Source organism: Ranitomeya variabilis, chromosome 2 (assembly GCF_051348905.1).
Source record: "Ranitomeya variabilis isolate aRanVar5 chromosome 2, aRanVar5.hap1, whole genome shotgun sequence".
Taxonomy (NCBI): domain Eukaryota; kingdom Metazoa; phylum Chordata; class Amphibia; order Anura; family Dendrobatidae; genus Ranitomeya; species Ranitomeya variabilis.
The window spans coordinates 800,111,135-800,133,898 of NC_135233.1; the positions used below are offsets into that span (position 1 = coordinate 800,111,135).

Below are 22,764 nucleotides of genomic sequence, written 5' to 3' on the forward strand. Positions count from 1 at the left end.
CAACAGGGTCCAGGGGGAGGCTAGTGGGGACTGGGGGTCGTATCCAACAGGGTCCAGGGGGAGGCTAAAGGAATGTATAAGATGCTGAATGATCCTGAGCTGCTACAAACCAAATGCCCAACTATAACATCAAGTTTAAAGAACAAGACGAGCACTCTCGCTAATGGTGGTGCAGACTGTACATGGAGGGATACTCCAGACTGTAGTTATATAACAACAGTCGCACTCAAAGAAAGATGATTTGACTGAAAAAAAGTACTGGTGTCACACACCACCACCGCAGACACCAGTACTTCCGCTGCCATAGCCCCGAACGGGACTCCTGCACCCATCCAGGGACCTTTGCCCTCCACTCTGCTCCTACAATCTAAAGTAAGGTTTGAAAAAGACCCTGCGGGTCGAAACGTTGCCTACCTTGAAACACTGCGGTGATACTTTATTTTGGTGTTTGTAATAAAGAAAACCACGTTTTTTCAGTCAAATCAACTATAACATCAGGCAGCATCTCGGGATCCTATTAGGTATATACTCACCCTCGGACGCACCCTGCTTCTTTCTGGCAGCCTTCCTTCCTAAGAATGAGCACATGAAGGACCTTAGATGACGTCGCGGCTTGTGATTGGTCGCGTGACCGCCCATGTGACCGCTCACGCGACCAATCACAAGCCGCGACATCACCGCAGGTCATTCACGCGCTCATTCTTAGGAAGGAAGGCTGCCGGTTAGTACCAGGGAGCGTCCGAGGGTGAGTATATCAATATTTTTTATTTTGATTCTTTATTTTACACTTAAATATGGATTCCGATACCGATTCCCGATATCACAAACATATCGGAACTCGGTATCGGAATTCCGATACCAGATTCAGAAGATCGCCGACCTCATGGCCAACCCCACACAGGGGTCGGGTCGGGTTTCATGAAACCCGACTTTGCCAAAAGTTGGCGACTTCTGAAAATGGCCGACCCGTTTCGCTCAACCCCAGTGATAACTAACTGGCTCAATGAACAAACATTGACATTTTGAGTCCATGGCCAGAAAACTCACCAGATCTCAACCCCATTGAGAACCTGTGGTCAGTCAGTCCTGAAAAAGCGAGTGCACAAACAAAATCATAGAAACTGTGATAAACTCCAAGTAGTGATTAGACAAGAATGTGTTGTCGTCATTAATGATTGGCCCCAGAATCTGATGCCCAGCTGCCAGAACGAATTGCAGAAGTTTTGATAAATTAGGGTCAACACTATGAATATTGAGTGTTTATATAAATTTTCTGTATTTGTCAAAAATAGTATAAAAATGTATGATATGCTTATAATTGTACTTCAGTAGCCATAGAAACATCCAAGTAAAAAACTAAAAACACTAAAGCAGCAAACTTTGTAATAAGTTAAATTTGAGTCAGTCTCAAAACTTTTGGCTAGGACTATACAGTTAGGTCTGTTACTGTAACAGCTGAAAGCTAGGTGGCAGCCAATAAGCACGTCTACTAATACAAGGGTCACTGCTATATCCAATTATTGGGTAACAAGGAAACAGCAATCGCATAGTGTCACAACGTCATGTTTTACCAGCATTGTGTCATGTCTTATTAATCCACTCAGAACTACAAAAAAAAGTTGCTCACCTACCTTAATGTGATTTTAACTTTAATTTACTAACATTTTTGCATGAGCAGGTATATTGTTATCCTTCAGGAAGGCAAATACAGTATTCTCGCATATTAGAAATGTAACTTTTAACTGTAATCTTGTATTTTTTACTTACCTGATTGCTCGGATGACTGTTTTTAGAGCTGGTGTTAGATCCTCTACTGATACATCGCAGTGACACCCTTTGTCATCGTGTACTTCCTCTGTTCCAAGATTTACGTCAGCTAAAAAGATAAAATCAGATGCATCTAAGAAGATATTCACGGGAATTCAAATCTACAGCCTTTTAAGGATAAGGCTGAAATATGCATGTTTGGTATTGGATTCAGTTGCTCATAGTGCCTTCCTACTTCCTATGCTGCTAACTAGCAAAGATTGATATTTTGCTGATCTGTAAATATCAGGACTTATCTTGTCTGATAAATCTTGCTTCTCGGCGGACCCAGTTCAAATAGTAAATAATAATTTCAAGGGACAAACAAGTGCATACATATAACTCTTTAAAAAGCTAATATTTAATAAAATTTTTCAAAAAAGCACTTAAATCCCTATAGTGCACAACAAGAAGCAAATAATAGAGACGACTAACAGAAATCAGTTGGATCAGACCACTAAGAATAGTCTGTTGGAACAGCCCAAAATTGGACTCATAGAGATAATAAATAAATTCAATCTATACTGCCTCTCCCACTTAAAGATATATCATTGTTACCATAGAGGGAGATAGGAAAATACACAAATAAAAAAAAATGTATGCTTATTCAGGTGATACCACATAGGACCTACAAATCCCTGAGAAATCCTTAAATTGACTGGCAGCAGAGGTTGGCACCCTAGATAACAAGGTTTTGGGCGCCCCCCGTTCAACAGTGACTGACCATAAATATCCCTGTAAATCCCTGTCACATCAGATATTCCTAAGGGATCCTACACTAGACATAGACCAACTGTCTACTGGGGAGAAAAGGAAAGCTAAAGTATATCAGATAAGATAAGATGTTAGTTATCATTATGATGTTAAGGAGTGGAGATAGGTTCCATGCCTCTGCCTCAACATGCTTCCCCCAAAAAGGTTCATGAGGAGGCCCAATTCATGTGAAGTACAGATTCTCTGATGGCCACAGGTCCATTGTGGTATTCTCATGGTATTCTGGTTCTCGGCGGACCCAACAGTAGTTCAACTCACCATCAGCTCACTTGTGCTTATTTTATTTTTCTCATATATTGGTTCCCATATCTCTAAGATAGCTATCAACCTAACATTCATTCACCTGACAGCTATTTTTCCCCATAATCATGAATGCTTGGTTTGGCATGACTTTCATGTATTTTTCAATGCGGCAAGAGAAGAAAGCCATTGTCAAGCACCTGGCAATGGCTTATCTCCTGGAAGAACCTCATTTGTCATGGAAGGGTCATAATATGGTGGACTAGCCCAATCAAAATTGGCAGATTCAGTCCACTTTAATCTAATGTGTATGGAGGCTTAGGTCACTGATTTTTTATCACACTTGTAACTTGTATCACACTTGTAAGTATGGCATCTTGTTATGGTAATATAATGTTTTACTAGCATTTTACTAGTTGACGATCAGTACCTAATAAGGCAAAATAACTACATTTCTCAATTTACTCACTGTTAGAATTCTTCTGTCACTGTTCATGTCACTCGCTATATCTGTTTACCCTCTTATGTGCAGATATGTCACACGAGAGGGCTAGTCAATTATGACCCACTGCAGCGAAGTGTTGACTGTAATGACACGAAAGAGGACTATGGCTGTCTTGCCAACTGGCATGACATGAACGTAAATAGATTTAGCAATAAAAAAGTGTCAGCTATTAATAATATTGGTCACCTTCTTTCTGTCCAACAGGTTCATGAACCTCTACATTAAAGGGGTTGTTGAGGACTGAGAGTGTACAGCCGCAAACATAGAATAATGGTCGTTCTTAAGTACTGCTGCTCAGCTCCCATTAAAGTGAAGTGAAGACATTTTCTATTTTAATGCCGAGTGATATTAGAAATAAATGTTTATTATAATTATTATTTCATGTCAATATAATTTTTTGTTGACACATTTGCAAATATCAAATTCTTATGTCAGAACCTGGCAATTCTGGAAATGTGGTACGTTATATAGACATCTCTTTTTTTATTGCAGATAGCTTATGTAGGAAGTTCTACTTATTCCAACTTATAATTGGCCGCCAGGAACATCTCTAGAACTGCCCAGTGTATTATACAGTTTAATGTATAAAACCATTGTTTGCAACGAAACAATACATTTACACAACTTAGATTTTGTAGAAAGGGTGAGGCGGTATTTATATCATATTCATTAAGTCACCACTCCAGCGTTTTATTTATTGCCGCGCTGGAGTAGTTCTACTAATGTAAGTTCCCCGACTTTAATCTTATACTTACCATCTTCATCTTTTATCTTTGCCACTCCTGATGGTCTCCAGCAGTTTGTGACCTGTCGGATCGCTCCAGTTTTTGTGCAGGAATAACTATCTGTAGGGACTCGCATCGGATCAGCAAAAGAGCAGTAACAGAAGCAATTTATGCTAACTGCCACTGCTAGGCAAGTCCTCAAGGGTTGGGATATTCTTCACCCACTCCCAAAACAACCATTAGCAACTACTGAGAAGAAATCAGAACTCAACCAGGAAGTACTCACCATACCACTGCGCAAGGGAACTGAAAAAACAGCACTGAATTGGATTTGAAGCAGGCCTTAATTAGCCAGCCCAAATCTAAGAATAAAAATCAGGTGATGTATTCCTCCCAGTCATGTCCAGGGAGCCACTCTGTGCTCACCTGTACAGCAGGGTTCACATTCCCACCATTGGTTAACACCAGGCAAGGCAGCTTCCTGCATTGCCTAGCAACTGGGAAACACATCATCCCATGTCTCCTGGGCCTCGAAACAAGTGAGAAGCACAGTGTCCTGTGTTCCGACAACGCTCACCACTTCCCTATACAAGGCATCACCGTGAGTAGTTGCACCACCCACGTGTGTAATATCTCCTCCCCCATCGCCGACAAACCGGTGGAACATTCTGGAAATGCGAAGAGGATCATTTAGTCCATCGGCAAGAATTCCTAACAAGAAGACGCTTTTCAATGCAAGTCTGTGAGTACCTCGTTCTAGCTCTTATAGACTTGTTTTGAAAGTATGTGACCATTACTTCTAACTTCCTATCAGTCATAACTTGTGGCCACAAGATGGCAGTGCAGGACTGTAGTGGTGCTCGGAAGAGCTGAAGGTGAGTATACAGTCATGGACAAAAATTTTGAGAATGAGACAAATATTAATTTTTCCAAAGTCTACTGCTTCATTTTTTCTAATGGCAATTTGCATATACTCCTGAATGTCAGAGTGATCAGCTTAACAGCAATTACTGTACTTGCAAAGTCAATATTTGCCCAGAAAATGAACTTTAACCCCCAAAACACATTTCAACATCATTGCAGTCCTGCCTTAAAAGGAGCAGCTAACATCGTTTTAGTGATTGATCCATTAACACAGGTGTGGGTGTTGATGAGGACAGGGCTGGCGATCAATCAGTCATGATTAAGTAAGAATGACATCACTGGACACTTTAAAAGGAGGCTGGTGCTTGGTATCATTGTTTCTCTTCAGTTAACCATGGTTATCTCTAAAGAAACACGTGCAGCCATCATTGCACTGCACAAAAATGGCCTAACAGGGAAGAGTATCGCAGCTACAAAGATTGCACCTCAGTCAACAATCTATCGCATCATCAAAAACTTCAAGGAGAGAGCTTCCATTGTTGTCAAAAAGGCTCCAGGGCGCCCAAGAAAGACCAGCAAGCGCCAGGACCGTATCTTAAAACTGTTTCAGCTGCGGGATCGGACTACCAGCAGTGCCGAGCTTGCTCAGGAATGGCAGCAGGCTGGTGTGAGTGCTTCTGCACGCACTGTGAGGCGGAGACTCTTTGAGCAAGGCCTGGTTTCAAGGAGGGCAGCAAAGAAGCCACTTCTCTCCAGAAAAAACATCAGGGACCAACTGATATTCTGCAAAAGGTACAGGGAGTAGACTGCTGAGGACTGGGGCAAAGTCATTTTCTCTGATGAATCCCCTTTTCGATTGTTTGGGACATCTGGAAAACAGCTTATTCGGAGAAGAAGAGGTGAGCGCTACCACCAGTCTTGTCTCATGCCAACTGTCTCATGCCAACTGTAAAGCATCCTGAAACCATTCATGTGTGGGGTTGCTTCTCAGCCAAGGGAATCGGCTCACTCACAGTCTTGCCTAAAAACACAGCCATGAATAAAGAATGGTACCAGAATGTCCTCCAAGAGCAACTTCTCCCAACCGTCCAAGAGCAGTTTGGCGCCCAACAATGCCTTTTCCAGCATGATGGAGCACCTTGCCATAAAGCAAAGGTGATAACTAAATGGCTCATGGAACAAAACATAGAGATTTTGGGTCCATGGCCTGGAAACTCCCCAGATCTTAATCCCATTGAGAACTTGTGGTCAATCATCAAGAGACGGGTGGACAAACAAAAACCAACAAATTCTGGCAAAATGCAAGCATTGATTATGCAAGAATGGACTGCTATCAGTCAGGATTTGGTCCAGAAGTTGATTGAGAGCATGCCAGGGAGAATTGCAGAGGTCTTGAAGAAGAAGGGTCAACACTGCAAATATTGACTTGCTGCATTAACTCATTCTAACTGTCAATATAACCTATTGGTACTCATAATATGATTGCAATTATATTTCTGTATGTGATATAAACATCAGACAAACACTAATAAAAACCAGAGGGCAGCAGATCATGTGAAAATATAATTTTGGTGTCATTCTCAAAACTTTTGGCCATGACTGTACTATCAGTTACTGGGATCTTGCATTCGTAGCTCCACTCTAATGCTAAAATAAAAAAAACACTGGAGTGGTGCTTTAAAATAATATCCACAGGATATGCCATAAACGCAAATTCGATGACTTTCAGCTATCAAGTGAATGGGTATTTCATCAACTTTTACTAATTTACAGTGGCACTCTTTATAGACTGCAGTGGACAAGTAACAGTGCTATGGTATTTCTGCAACTTGCATAGAAAAGCATGGCCATTAGTGATCATCAAGCATGCTCGGATAAGGTGTTATCTGAGCTCACTCATGTACAGTACTGCATTTTTTTCAAGCATGCCGATAATACTCGGATAACACCTTATCCAAGCATGCTCACTCATCACTAATGGCCAACTCTTTACCAACCTAGTTCATGATGAGCACTGCTTCCATAAATCAGAGATCAATTTATCAGTAGTGGACAAAAAAGGCTAAGTGATACAAATAATAATGTAGTCCCTTCTATAAATGATTGAGCATAAGAAAACTCACATTGGCGTTCTGTGCTCTATATAAATGTTCTTGGTCTACAGTCCGGTGCTTTTCTATGTTCATGGAATTTCTTGGTGACTTTGAGTATTCGTATAAGTCACAGAAGCAATTAATTATTCCATATATTATCAAAGTAATTATTATTGTGTCTGTCTCATATGTTTTAGACGTGGCAGGAAGAGTGTAGGTTTGCGTCTTTGGAAAGACCTTAAGAAACTGTGAACGCTAAATCCTAAGTAGCCATTGTCTCCAAACTGCTCCTGCTATCCAAGTGTTTTCTTAAAAAAAACAAAAAAAACCCCTCAAATTCTGTTTAACATACTCCACATTTCATTCTTGTTCATGTATTAAAAGCAATTCCTTATGCACTGTTTGCTTTTGTTTTGTAAACTTTTTTATGTATTGAAGTTATTGCATAATTTTTCTGAGACCTTCTGATTTCATCTTGTTATGAGTTTTTCTAGCATGCAGTGCAGATAATTTATTATACTATATTAAACAGCTTTTATTCAACTGCAGATCAAGTTTTATTGCACCATTCTGTAGAATATGCATGCTGAATCAGAAAAAATGGAAATATGGCAGGTTTAGCAACTGTAGGGGTTCACTCGCTCAGGTGCGTAGGAGGAAACAGGAGCCACATTCTCTTCTGCGTTCAAGTGGGTTTATTGCTCCATAAACCACATAACAGTGTGAACTACAGTTAAACAAATAGCCTTTAGCTCAGGAAAGGAAAATACAAGAGTCCAGTCCTTCAGGCTCAGTCCTGGAGCCTTAACACACTGTGGGGGCTTTCTCCTCCACACACACAGACTCCTGTCTGTAGTGTCCTGCCTGGACACAGGGATCTCTGTCCACACTGACGGATTCCCAAACACTCACCACCATGTGCCAAACACACCTCCATTATGTAGCCTGAAACCACACCCAGGAACCCATCACATGATTAGACATGTGGTTCTGACATCACCACAGGTCCTGAAACAAACATAGACAGGCATGGTTATGCCCCTTACGCAGGGGTGAGGTATATGGGTAGCCAGACCCTCCCATCTCTCATAGCTACCCGTAACCCGGACCCAAATATACTTAAATACTTCCTTATTGCTTTATGTGCATTACAGAAAACACTCCGGGTTACATCACAGCAACAAGCCTTATCTGTGATACATACCTCCCGTCGACTATACAACCTTTAGCCACGCTACATACCTCCCCCCTCTGCCTAAAGCCATGGGGCTTGGCACTTATCCTAAACCGACTAGAGACCCCTCTCAGTCGTCCCTGACAGCCACACCATCTGTCTAAGTCAGGGCCTGTTATTGAACCCTTTCGTCGGTATTCGTCATCCCTTTCCGTCACATCCATTGATAACGATGACCCCTTGTCATCTCGTCCGCTACAGGATCTCCCGCTTAAGTCACTGAGCCCTGAGCTAACTGAGGAGTCACTATTTCTAACTCTTCCATCTGACCACCTTCGGTTCTCTCCCAGTTGTTGATCTCTCCTATTGTCTTTCTTCGGAGAGCAGCTCTTCTCTTTACGTCTATATCCTCTGTTAACTTCAGCTTGAGGACTTCCAGGCTTTAGAGCACCTCTTCGCCTCTCTGGCAGCTCTTTATTAACTTGCAGTCTCTCAAGTCTCAGCTGTTCTACCTCCCTTAGGTATGCCATGCGATATTCCAGGAGCATGCGGATATTCCTAAGACTCTCTCTGGATCTGACAACCAGGAACGGAACCATCCCATCTTCACCCATGGCCTGGACCTCCTCATCAGCCGGTATCCTCAGTCTCTTCAGACCGGATTTATCCACCATCTCCTGCATCACTCTCCCAAGTTTCCCAATGACTTTCGCCACCAGAACTTTGGGTACTTGGACTGTGTCTTCTACTAAGCCAAGCCGACTAAGAGCTTTCCTTTCACTCTCCAAACGTCGAACGGCTTCATCATTCTTCAAAATGATCCTCTGTTTTGTACGGAGGCAGTGTAGGTGCATATCCCTCAGGATAGCCACCCGCTTCACTGTGACTTCCATAGTCGACAGTATCACCAACTGTTTAGTCTCTGGTGCCCAGTGCACACTACATGCTTCCACTGCTTTTCTGAAGGCCTCATGCACATCTTCACCGATACAGGCTTCTTGCACCTCTTCGGGTACATCAATCATGGTCTTGAAGAGCGGGGTCTCACTCTCTTCATAGACAGACGGCTCCCTTTCTGCCTCTGACCTTTCCACCAAGACGTCTGTCACGACCGGGTGACTGTCTTGTTCCGCTTTTAGCACAAACTCTTCCTCAGTCTTGTCTTCTGCTTTAGCCTTCGCCAAGATGGGGATTGGCAACTCCTCTGCCCGGCAGCGATGTTCCTCCTCTCTCTGGAGAAGCTCCTGCTGATGCTTTTCTTGAGCCATTCTGAGCACGCCCACATCTTTCAATATGGCCCTATTCACGGTTTGACACGCTGATAGGTGACCTCTGAGCTCAGAGATTTCCTTCTCCAGCTCATCCACTCTGTGCTCAATCGCCAGTCTCAGGACCCTTTCTTGCTCGACTGTCTCTTTAAGCAGCTCTATCTCATGGTCCTGCTCTCTTTTGGCTAGCACATGTCGCACCACCAGTTCTTTAATTAAACTTTCAGACGGGGTCTCTTGCCCTGCCAGACTCTGCCTCTTCAGAGTTCCACCTGTTTCTGCATCCACCTCCATGGTCTCTCCTAGGCTCTCTGTCTGTTTACTCTTAGGTACCTCTGGACTCTTGGTAACGTCAGAGTTATCCATCTCTTCAGCATCAGGTACTTCATCATACTGAGCCACTTCACTCTTTCCAGGCATTGCAGATGTGGGTCTACCACAGGTCTGTTTTAATTCCAGCCCTACCTCTGTGCTGGGATTTGTCAGAGGTAAAGTGACCTCCTTATCAAGGACAGTAACCTGATCTGTACCTGACCCTGTCTCTTCCTCATCATCTCTCTTCTCAGAGGGTGTAACCTGTCCCACCTTTCTGCAGCCCCCGCGACGAGATGAAGATCTGTGATTTTTACTTGGCTCCTCCTTACTGCACTCTTTTCCCTTTACGCTCAAGTCACAGTCTGGATAGGAGTCACCCCCTCTCACTCTGTCATCCTGGAACAGCAATTCCCCATTTACACAAGTGTCAAATCCACACTTCCTTTCAGTCACCCGGAACTCTGGATTATGGACCTTAGGTGTCGCTATCTCCTTTTCACACATCACACCACTCGGAGTCACTACAGCCGCCTGTTGTGGTGGGGCTCCCTTAGGGTCATTCTGAGTCCGTTCTGAGCAATCAGACACTCCCTTTTCCTCCCACAAGTCCCAAAACCTTTCAAAGTCCTGGCCTATTACAACAGGGAATGGCAAATCTGAGACTACAGGTACATCATGGCTGGCAATAATAGTGGGTGTCTCAATGATTACCCTGGACACCGGATAATCCCTAGCGACCCCATGAATGCAGTGGACTTCCATCTTCCTTCCGGGAATCAAATAGACAGGGAGTGTGGCGCTCACCAGCGTCACCAGGCTCCCTGAGTCCAGAGATCCAGTCACGCACACTCCATTGATTTCTACAGAACAGCTCTGTGTCATCTTGCCAGATGAAAAGTCAGTACAACATTCTGAACATGCGCTGTTCGAACACTGAACCCAGCAACAGTTCATCAGCAAATTTGCCGCCGCCCCTTTTTTGGACTCCACCCCCTTTTGGGTTACCGCCCCCTTGTGGACCATTTTCTCCTTTAGGGCCACCACCCCTTTTGGGGAATCCAACCCCTTTTGGGCAACTACCCCCTTTTGAGACGCAGCCCCTTTTTGGCCAACCATAATTATTTGGGCACTGCTCCGTTTTTGGGACTCCACCCCTTTTAGGGACACCACCCCACTCTGGGGTACACCCCGTGGACTTCCCACAGCACTCTCAGGCCCTAGTTCGCCCAGCACACCAATGTGACTCTGGCCCTTTAAGAGTCTGCACTCTCTAAACCAGCAATGTCTTTTTTTTTTTTTTCTCTTTGCTGCAACTGCACTTCACAAGGCTCTGTACCGCAGACTTCGTGGACCCGCCGATCCACAGCAAGCCGCTTGTCACCTTCGTGGACCCGCCGATCCACAGCAAGCCGCTTGTCACCTTCGTGACCCCACCGAGCCACAGCAAGCTAACTCTCAGGAAAAAAAAACTCAGTCTCTCACTGACCCCGGTCAGAACACCACAGACTCCGGTCTGTTGCACACCCGGCTTTACACGCAGCCCAAACATAGTTTTTCACTGACCCCGGTCAGTACAATACACGGTTTTTAGACCGTCACCCGTTGGCAACTTCACGGGTTCCTGGACACCCCTCGGCCTCAGAGGTGCCCAGACACAACAGTTTTCTCACTGACCCCGGTCAGTATTTACACACGGTTTTCAAGACCGGTACCCGTCATTGCCACACAGGTTCCTGGGACCCTCTTCTCCTCGAAGGTATCCCACCAATAACAATTCTCACTGACCCCGGTCAGTATTTACTCACGGTTTTCAAGACCGTCCACTCTTCTGGCTCAGACCATCTAGCACTGCAACATGTGCTCTTCGGATCTTTGCCCGCATCCGAAACACCAATTGTAGGGGTTCACTTGCTCAGGTGCGTAGGAGGAAACAGGAGCCACATTCTCTTCTGCGTTCAAGTGGGTTTATTGCTCCATAAACCACATAACAGCGTGAACAACAGGTAAACAAATAGCCTTTAGCTCAGGAAAGGAAAATACAAGAGTCCAGTCCTTCAGGCTCAGTCCTGGAGCCTTAACACACTGTGGGGGCTTTCTCCTCCACACACACAGACTCCTGTCTGTAGTGTCCTGCCTGGACACAGGGATCTCTGTCCACACTGACGGATTCCCAAACACTCACTACCATGTGCCAAACACATCTCCATTATGTAGCCTGAAACCACACCCAGGAACCCATCACATGATTAGACATGTGGTTCTGACATCACCACAGGTCCTGAAACAAACATAGACAGGCATGGTTATGCCCCTTACGCAGGGGTGAGGTATATGGGTAGCCAGACCCTCCCATCTCTCATAGCTACCCGTAACCCGGACCCAAATATACTTAAATACTTCCTTATTGCTTTATGTGCATTACAGAAAACACTCCGGGTTACATCACAGCGACAAGCCTTCTCTGTGATACATACCTCCCGTCGACTATACAACCTTTAGCCACGCTACACAACGTTCTTATAGCTGAAGTACATTTATGTATTTTCTTTTGCTCTAAAAGGTGACTAAATTAGATCTATGTGCATCAGTAAAGTATTCAAAATCATGATTTAATAGTTCATATATTTTTGAGACAGATAAAGATTTATCATCTATCTTCAGGAGTGCACCTCTCCCCAGCCTCGCACTTTCCTGCTTAGGCCGGTATCACACTGGCGTTTTAAACGGCCGAGTGCAATGCGATAAAAAATCGCATTGCACTCGGACCAATGTTAAGCTATGGGGGCAGCTCCCACCAGCCGACTTTTTGACGCCCATTTTCCTCGGTCCGAGACAATCGCAGCATGCCTATGGGTGCGAGTGAGACAACGCACATCACTTGGATATCATCCGAGTGATGTGCGTTATAAGCGGACCCCAGCAATGGAGGAGATGGAGAAATTCATTTTTCCACCTCCTCCGCAGCTGTGCTCCGATCGTCCCTGTGCGAGAGAATCGGAGCACAGACGCATGACACTCGGCTCCTGCTCTGCTGCGAGCAGGAGCCGAGTGTCATTAGCATATCGCATCCGATGCTCTCGCAGGTATTTAGTCAGCCACCAATTGTGCAAGTTCTCCCACTTAAAAAGGTGAGTAGGCCTATAATTGACATCATAGGTAGACCACAACTATGAGAGTCAAAATTAGAAAACAAACCCAGAAAATCACCTTTCTGAATTGGCAAGATATATTTTGCAAATTATGGTGCAAAATAAGTATTTGGTCATTAACAAAAGTTAATCTCAATATTTTGTTATATTCCTTTGTTGGCAATGAAACAAAAAAACTATAGGAAAGAAGAAGCGCACATAGGGTCTTATCTGACTATTTCAGAATCTGCTATTCAGAAAACTGCTCACCTGGTGCCCCTTTGATAGGGCATATAAACGTCAGCTGCTGCTGATCCACGGGTCAAAAATGTACCATATAAGGAACCATACAAAGGATTTTTGTGGATATTGTCCACACTGATGAGCAAATAGAAATCCGGATGTATTGATGAAAAGTAATGGTGGTTTTATTCAGCGCATTTCAAAGTCTATTTACAGTTATATGAAAAAGTTTGGGCACCCCTATTAATCTTAAGCTTAATGTTTTATAAAAATTGTTTTTTTTGCAACAGCTATTTTAGTTTCATATATCTAATAACTGTTGGACACAGTAATGTTTCTGCCTTGAAATGAGCAATCGGCATTCAAACAAAATTTGACAGGTGCATAAGTATGGGCACCTCACCAGAAAAGTGACATTAATATTTAGTAGATCCTCCTTTTGCAAAAATAACAGCCTCTAGTCACTTCCTGTAGCTTTTAATGAGTTCCTGGATCCTGGATGAAGGTATTTTTGACCATTCCTCTTTACAAAGCAATTCCATTTCAGTTAAGTTTGATGGTCGCTGAGCATGGAGAGCCCTCCTCAAATGATCCTACATATGTTCAATGATATTCAGTTCTGGGGACTGGGATGGCCATTCCAGAAGAGTGTCATTGTTCCTCTGCATGAATGCCTGAGTAGATTTGGAGCGGTGTTTTGGATCATTGTCTTGCTGAAAGATCCATCCCCTGCGTAACTTCAACTTTGTCACTGATTCATGAACATTATTGTCAAGAATCTGCTGATACTGAGAGGAATCCATGCGTCTCTCAACTTTAACAAGATTCCCGGTGCAGGCATTGGCCACACAGCCCCAAAGCATGATGGAACCTCCACCAAATTTTACTGTGGGTAGCAAGTGTTTATCTTGGAATGCTGTGTTTTTTTGCCACCATGCATAACGCCTTTTTGTATGACCAAACAACTCAATCTTGGTTTCATTAGTCCACAGGACCTTCTTCAAAAAAGAAATTGCCTTCTCCAAATGTGCTTTTGCATACCTCAGTCGACTCTGTTTGTGGCATGCTTGCAGAAATGGCTTCTTTCGCATCACTCTCCCATTTGGCTTCTCCTTGTGCAAAGTGCGTTGTATAGTTGACCGATGCACAGTGACACCATCTGCAGCAAGTTGATACTGCAGCTCTCTGGAGGTGGTCTGAGGATTGTCCTTGACTGATCTCACCATTCTTCTTCTTTGCCTTTCGGATGTTTTTCTTGGCCTGCCACTTCTGGCCTTAACAAGAACTGTACCTGCGTTCTTCCATTTCCTTACTATGTTCCTCACAGTGGAAATTGACAGGTTAAATCTCTTAGACAGCTTTCTGTATCCTTCCCCTGAACAACTATGTTGAATAATCTTTGTTTTCAGATCATGTGACCGTTGTTTTGAGGAGCCCATGATGCCACTCTTCAGAGGAGATTCAAACAGGAGAACAACTTGCAAGTGGCCACTTTAGGTAGCTTTTCTCATGATTGCATACACCTGGCTATGAAGGTCAAAGCTCAATGAGGTTACAAAACCAAAAAAAGTGCTTTAGTAAGTCAGTAAAAAGTAGGTAGGAGTATTTAAAACAAGAAAATGATAAGGGTGCCCATACTTATGCACCTGTCAAATTTTGTTTGAATGCAGATTGCACATTTTCTGTTAGTACAATAAACCTCATTTCAAGGCAGAAACATTACTGTGTCCAACAGTTATTAGATATATGAAACTGAAATAGCTGTTGCAAAAAAAAAAAAACAATTTTAATAAAACATTAAGCTTAAGATTAATAGGGGTGCCCAAACTTTTTCATATATTTGAAAAAACTGACCATCACATCCAAACATAGACTAAGTGTGAACAGGTGCTGAAACTAGAGTCACCAACTCTTATATAGTCAAGCAAATAAGGCAGCACACTGCAGCGCTGAAACATGCAAACATGAAACATGAAAATTGAACTGCATTACTGAACTAGAAATATGAAAACTGAGAGCGTTTAGCGCATAATAATGGCCAATTTTATGTGTACCTGGTAGCCACTTTACAGCATCTCTCTTATACCAGGTCCTACCCTTTCCTTTCCTCGCTGAGAATAAACGTCTCCATCTGAATGGGTACCTATGAAAACCTCTTCTTAGACTAAAATGCTCTCTCTCTGTGGAGGGGTAATAGACCTGTTGCAATTAAAACACCTGTGGCTAGGAGGCGGAGTGCTCGGTCAGAAGGTTAAATAATACATTTGAAAAAACTGACCGTCACATCCAAACATAGACTAAGTGTGAACAGGTGCTGAACCTAGAGTCACCAACTCTTATATAGTCAACCAAAAGAGAATATGGAAGCTATTTGGCCATAAAATCACAAAACTTTATTAAAGATATGCATACAAAATAAGTTAAAAAGGAGGCAGAGAATATGCAAATAAAGCACCACCAAGAGGTAAGATGATACAATGATGTTTACATAAATAACAAATTAATGAACATGTGTTCAATACAAAAAATGCGCAGAATTCAGGTATAATTCAGTCCATAAAAAGTACTTCCCCTTTATAAAAATAATTAGGGGTACTATGCGCATATATATATACCCAAGCTTATTACTAATATATTGTCCTGCCAAAGAAAGTGGCTATGTGCTTTTATATTGAGACTGTAATAAATATTTCAGAAAAAAAACGTATGTGCAAAACAAGCCGGCTTAATTAAAGTGCATGAGAATAGTGGCCTAATGATGTAAGGGTATTACCTCTATGGTGGTAGCAGCAGCCCGACGCGCGTTTCGCGTATTGCTTCGTCTAAGGGAAAAGCATTTTCCCTTAGACGAAGCAATACGCGAAACGCGCGTCGGGCTGCTGCTACCACCATAGAGGTAATACCCTAAGCTAATTCTTCCCTTTATATATGCCACTGTCATGATCTCTGCAGGCAGAGATCATAGCAAGCCTATAGAGGGACAAGCTCTCGGAAGATGGAACTATACTGACCATGAACTAAGCCTGCCGCGCAACTAGAAATAGCCAGGTAGCATTTCCTATTTATAGCTAGATGCCCAGCTCTGGCCTAAGACCTAAATAGCTAGCAGAGGGAAATATAAGACCTGGCTCACCTCTAGAGAAATATTCCAAAGAAGACAGTAGCCCCCCACATATAATGACGGTGAGTTCAGATGAAACAACAAACGCAGCAGGAAAATAGTCTTAGCAAATTTGAGGTCCGCTTACTAGATAGCAGAAGACAGATAGTATACTTTCATGGTCAGCAGAAAAATACTAACAAAACACCATCCAGAGATTACCTTAAACTCTGGCATTAACTCATAACGCCAGAGTAGCAATCCCTGATCGACGAGAGCTTTCCAGACACAGTAACAAAACTTCAGCTGCGAACTGGAACAAATAGGCAAAACAAAACATGGACAAAAGTCCAACTTATCAGTAGTTGTCTAGAAGCAGGAACAAGCACTGAGAGGCATCAGATAACATTGTTGACCGGCAAGAAACCACCAGAGAAATGAGCTTAAATAGCGACACCCACTACTGATGGAATCAGGTGAAACAGGAAAGAGGATGACAAGTCCAATTCCACAAGCGGCCACCGGGGGAGCCCAGAATCCAAATTCACAACAGTACCCCCCCCTCAAGGAGGGGGCACCGAACCCTCACCAGATCCACCAGGGCGACCAGGATGAGCCCTATGGAAGGCACGAACAAGATCAGAAGCATGAACATCAGATGCATTGACCCAAGAATTATCCTCCTGGCCGTAACCCTTCCAGTTGACCAGATACTGGAGTTTCCGTCTGGAAACACGAGAGTCCAAAATTTTCTCCACAACGTACTCCAACTCACCCTCAACCAACACCGGAGCAGGAGGCTCAAGAGAAGGTACAACAGGTACCTCATACCTGCGCAATAACGACCGATGAAAAACGTTATGAATGGAAAAGGACGCCGAAATAGAAACCAAAGGTACGTCCCCATGAATACCCTTACATCCCCAGCTCAACACAGACATAGCTCTCCAGTCCAAGACTGGATTGTGAGACTGCAACCATGGCAATCCCAGTACCAAATCGTCATGTAAATTATACAGCACCAGGAAACGAATAATCTCCTGGTGATCCGGATTGATACGCATGGTTACTTGTGTCCAGTATTGTGGTTTATTATTAGCCAATGGGGTGGAGTCAATCCCCTTCAGAGGAATAAGAGTCTCCAAAGGCTCTAAATCAAAACCACAACGATTGGCAAAGGACCAATCCATAAGACTCAGAGCGGCGCCAGAGTCAACATAGGCGTCCGTGGCAATGGATGACAAAGAGCAAATCAGGGTTACAGACAAAATAAACTTAGACTGAATGGTGCCAATGGAAACAGACTTATCAAGCTTCTTTGTACGCCTAGAGCATGCCGATATAACATGAGTAGAATCCCCACAATAGAAACACAATCCATTCTTCCGTCTAAAATTCTGTCGCTCACTCCTGGACAGAATTCTATCACACTGCATACTTTCTGGCGTCTTTTCCATAGACACCGCCAGATGGTGCATCGGTTTGCGCTCCCGCAGACGCCTATCAATCTGAATAGCCATTGTCATGGACTCATTCAGACCTGCAGGCAAAGGGAACCCCACCATAACATCCTTAACGGCATCAGAGAGACCTTCTCTGAAAGTTGCCGCCAAGGCGCACTCATTCCACTGAGTAAGCACAGACCATTTTCGGAATTTTTGGCAGAAAACTTCAGCTTCGTCTTGCCCCTGAGATAGTGCCATCAAAGTTTTTTCTGCCTGAAGTTCCAAATGAGGTTCCTCATAAAGCAAGCCCAAGGCCAGAAAAAACGCATCCACATCGCGTAACGCAGGATCCCCTGCTGGCAATGAGAAGGCCCAATCTTGAGGGTCACCCCTGAGCAAGGAAATCACAATCCTAACCTGCTGAGCAGGGTCTCCAGCTGAACGAGACTTCAGGGACAAATAAAGCTTACAATTATTTCGGAAATTCTGGAAGCTAGCTCTATTCCCTGTGAAGAACTCCGGCAAAGGAATTCTCGGCTCAGATACCGGAGCATGTACTACAAAATCTTGTAAATTTTGTACTTTCGTGATGAGATTATTCAAACCCGCAGTTACACTCTGGAGATCCATTATTGTCAGGTGCACACAGAGCATACAGAGATTAGGAGGAGAGAGAGAAAAAAGACTGCAGCAAGGCAGACTGGAGGAAAAAAAAAAAAAAAATTCCAGCAGACTTCTTATAACTCTCCTTTCTCAACCTGGGTCTTTAACACTTTAACGAGGCCGGTCAAACTGTCATGATCTCTGCAGGCAGAGATCATAGCAAGCCTATAGAGGGACAAGCTCTCGGAAGATGGAACTATACTGACCATGAACTAAGCCTGCCGCGCAACTAGAAATAGCCAGGTAGCATTTCCTATTTATAGCTAGATGCCCAGCTCTGGCCTAAGACCTAAATAGCTAGCAGAGGGAAATATAAGACCTGGCTCACCTCTAGAGAAATATTCCAAAGAAGACAGTAGCCCCCCACATATAATGACGGTGAGTTCAGATGAAACAACAAACGCAGCAGGAAAATAGTCTTAGCAAATTTGAGGTCCGCTTACTAGATAGCAGAAGACAGATAGTATACTTTCATGGTCAGCAGAAAAACACTAACAAAACACCATCCAGAGATTACCTTAAACTCTGGCATTAACTCATAACGCCAGAGTAGCAATCCCTGATCGACGAGAGCTTTCCAGACACAGTAACAAAACTTCAGCTGCGAACTGGAACAAATAGGCAAAACAAAACATGGACAAAAGTCCAACTTATCAGTAGTTGTCTAGAAGCAGGAACAAGCACTGAGAGGCATCAGATAACATTGTTGACCGGCAAGAAACCACCAGAGAAATGAGCTTAAATAGCGACACCCACTACTGATGGAATCAGGTGAAACAGGAAAGAGGATGACAAGTCCAATTCCACAAGCGGCCACCGGGGGAGCCCAGAATCCAAATTCACAACATGCCACTAGGCTAAACTTTGTTTATATATGAACCAGCCGTGTGCTTAAGTTTTCTTTATTTTGGGCCACTATCTTGCACTTTAAGCCAAAAAAATGGACTTACGGTATGTGAAGGATTATATCCTCCTTATGTAGGCTACCACTCTATATTATATATGACTTGGTTTATTGTATGCACCATTTGAACCAGCAGTTAGCGGTTACATCATTAGGCCACTATTCTCATGCACTTTAATTAAGCCGGCTTGTTTTGCACATACGTTTTTTTCTGAAATATTTATTACAGTCTCAATATAAAAGCACATAGCCACTTTCTTTGGCAGGACAATATATTAGTAATAAGCTTGGATATATATATATGCGCATAGTACCCCTAATTATTTTTATAAAGGGGAAGTACTTTTTATGGACTGAATTATACCTGAATTCTGCGCATTTTTTGTATTGAACACATGTTCATTAATTTGTTATTTATGTAAACATCATTGTATCATCTTACCTCTTGGTGGTGCTTTATTTGCATATTCTCTGCCTCCTTTTTAACTTATTTTGTATGCATATCTTTAATAAAGTTTTGTGATTTTATGGCCAAATAGCTTCCATATTCTCTTTTGGATGTTTATATTGATTTGAAGTTTTGCCATTTATCTAGGCAGGTTTTTTCTTTTTTGATGTCTTATATAGTCAAGCAGATAAGGCAGCACACTGCAGCGCTGAAACATGCAAACATGAAACATGAAAATTGAACTGCATTACTGCACTAGAAATATGAAAAATGAGAGCATTTAGCGCATAAAAATGGCCAATTTTATAGGTACCTGGTAGCCACTTTACAGCATCTCTCTTATACCAGGTCCTACGCTTTCCTTTCCTCGCTGAGAATAAACGTCTCCATCTGAATGGGTACCTATGAAAATCTCTTCTTAGACTAAAATTCTCTCTCTCTGTCGAGGGGTAATGGACCTGTTGCAATTAAAACACCTGTGGCTAGGAGGCGGAGTGCTCGGTCAGAGGGCTAAATAATACATTTGAAAAAACTGACCGTCACATCCAAACATAGACTAAGTGTGAACAGGTGCTGAACCTAGAGTCACCAACTCTTATATAGTCAAGCAGATAAGGCAGCACACTGCAGCGCTGAAACATGCAAACATGAAACATGAAAATTGAACTGCATTACTGCACTAGAAATATGAAAAATGAGAGCATTCAGCGCATAAAAATGGCCAATTTTATAGGTACCTGGTAGCCACTTTACAGCATCTCTCTTATACCAGGTCCTACGCTTTCCTTTCCTCGCTGAGAATAAACGTCTCCATCTGAATGGGTACCTATGAAAACCTCTTCTTAGACTAAAATTCTCTCTCTCTGTGGAGGGGTAATGGACCTGTTGCTATTAAAACACCTGTGGCTAGGAGGTGGAGGAAAGCGTAGGACAAGGTATAAGAATGATGCCGTAAAGTGGCTACCAGGTACACATAAAATTGGCCATTTTTATGCGCTAAACGCTCATTTTTCATATTTCTAGTGCAGTAATGCAGTTCAATTTTCATGTTTCATGTTTGCATGTTTTAGCGCTGCAGTGTGCTGCCTTATTTGCTTGACTATACAAGAGTTGGTGACTCTAGGTTCAGCACCTGTTCACACTTAGTCTATGTTTGGATGTGGCGGTCAGTTTTTTCAAATGTATTATTTAGCCTTCTGACCGAGCACTCCGCCTCCTAGCCACAGGTGTTTTAATTGCAACAGGTCCATTACCCCTCCACAGAGAGAGAGAATTTTAGTCTAAGAAGAGGTTTTCATAGGTACCTGTTGTGGATTCTGTTTGTGGGCTCCCTCTGGTGGTTACTGCTGGTACTGGGTGACTTTGGTGGGTTGCGGCCTTTGGTTTCCACCTGTCCATCAGAGGCTGGGTGTTTCCTATTTTACCTGGCCTTTCTGTCATTTCCCTTGCCGGCTATCAATGTGTTCAGATGTGCTCTGTTTGGTTCCTGCCTACCTGCTCCCAGATCTTTCAGGATAAGCTAAGTGCTGATTTTCAGTTGTTTGGTTTTTGGTCCAGCTTGCTTAGAATGTCTCTATGCTAGCTGGTTGCTCTAGTGGACTGAGGTTCTCCCCATGTGCCATGAGTTGGCACATGGGTTCTTGTAATCTCAGGATGGTATTTTTGATTAGGGTTTTTTGCTGACCGCTCAGTCCCCTTTTGTATCATTCTGCTTTCTAGTTTTCAGCGGGCCTCTATTTGCTAAAGCTATATACATCATCTCTATGTGTGTGCCTTCCTCTCATTTCACCGTCAATACATGTGGGGGGCAACTATACCTTTGGGGTTAATTCCTCTGGAGGCAAGTGAGGTCTTTGTTTTCTCTGCAGTACTAGTTAGCTCTTAGGCTGGTGCGTGGTGTCTAGAACCAACGTAGGCACGCTCCCTGGCTATCTCTAGTTGCGTTTGTCAGGCATAGGGCAGCGGTCAGCCCAGGTTCCATCACCCTAGAGCTCGTCCGATATTTGTTATATTTCGCTTGTCCTGTGCTATCCCTCGCCATTGGGGATTCATGACTGTATAGCCGGCCCACAAAGTGTTAATTGTTTGGGCTGAAGCAGGAGAAAAAGAAGTGTTCAGGGAATTTTTTTTTTTTTTTTCCCTTCAGAGTTTTGCTGCCTAGCCCTTAATTGCTGTCTAGCTGCTTCTTACCTCCTCTTAACCCTTGAATGGCTCTGATCTTAGCTGTTTATCATGGATGTCCAGAGTTTGGCTTCCAGCCTGAGTAATCTCGCAGCAAAGGTTCAAAACATACAGGATTTCGTGGTTCACACTCCCATGTCTGAACCTAGAATTCCTATTCCAGAGTTTTTTTCTGGAGATAGATCTACCTTCCTGAATTTCAGGAACAATTGTAAATTGTTTCTCTCTTTGAAATCTCGCTCCTCTGGAGACCCTGCTCAACAGGTCAAGATTGTTATATCGTTCCTACGGGGCGACCCTCAGAATTGGGCATTTGCATTGGCACCAGGGGATCCTGCATTGCTCAGTGTGGATGCGTTTTTTCTGGCATTGGGATTGCTCTATGAGGAACCTAACCTAGAGATTCAGGCTGAAAAGGCTTTATTAGACCTCTCTCAGGGGCATGATGAAGCGGAAATATATTGTCAGAAATTTCGGAAATGGTCGGTGCTTACTCAGTGGAATGAGTGCGCCCTGGCTGCAAACTTCAGAAATGGTCTTTCTGAGGCCATTAAGGATATTATGGTGGGGTTCCCTGCGCCTACAGGTCTGAATGAGTCTATGGCTATGGCCATTCAGATTGATCGGCGTTTACGGGAGCGCAAACCCGTGCACCAGTTGGCGGTGTCTTCTGAACAGGCACCTGAGACTATGCAATGTGATAGAATTCAGTCCAGAAGTGAACGGCAAAATTATAGGCGGAAAAATGGTTTGTGTTTTTATTGTGGTGATTCAGCTCATGTTATATCAGCATGCTCTAAATGCACAAAAAGGGTTGATAAATCTTTTGCCATTGATACTCTGCAGTCTAAGTTCATTTTGTCTGTGACTGATTTTTTCACTGTCTTC

At 43.3% G+C, this 22,764-nt stretch overlaps 1 protein-coding gene across 3 annotated transcripts in view; it reads right to left on the reverse strand.

Moving 5' to 3' along the window:
- The window catches only part of KCNQ5 (potassium voltage-gated channel subfamily Q member 5), a 1,116,095-nt gene that overhangs the window by 35,420 nt on the left and 1,057,911 nt on the right, over positions 1-22,764 (reverse strand). For all 3 annotated transcript variants that reach the window (XM_077289900.1, XM_077289901.1, XM_077289902.1), the window contains one exon: positions 1,768-1,876. In XM_077289900.1, coding sequence (XP_077146015.1) covers positions 1,768-1,876 — 109 coding nt within the window. The remainder of the gene's footprint in view (positions 1-1,767; positions 1,877-22,764) is intronic.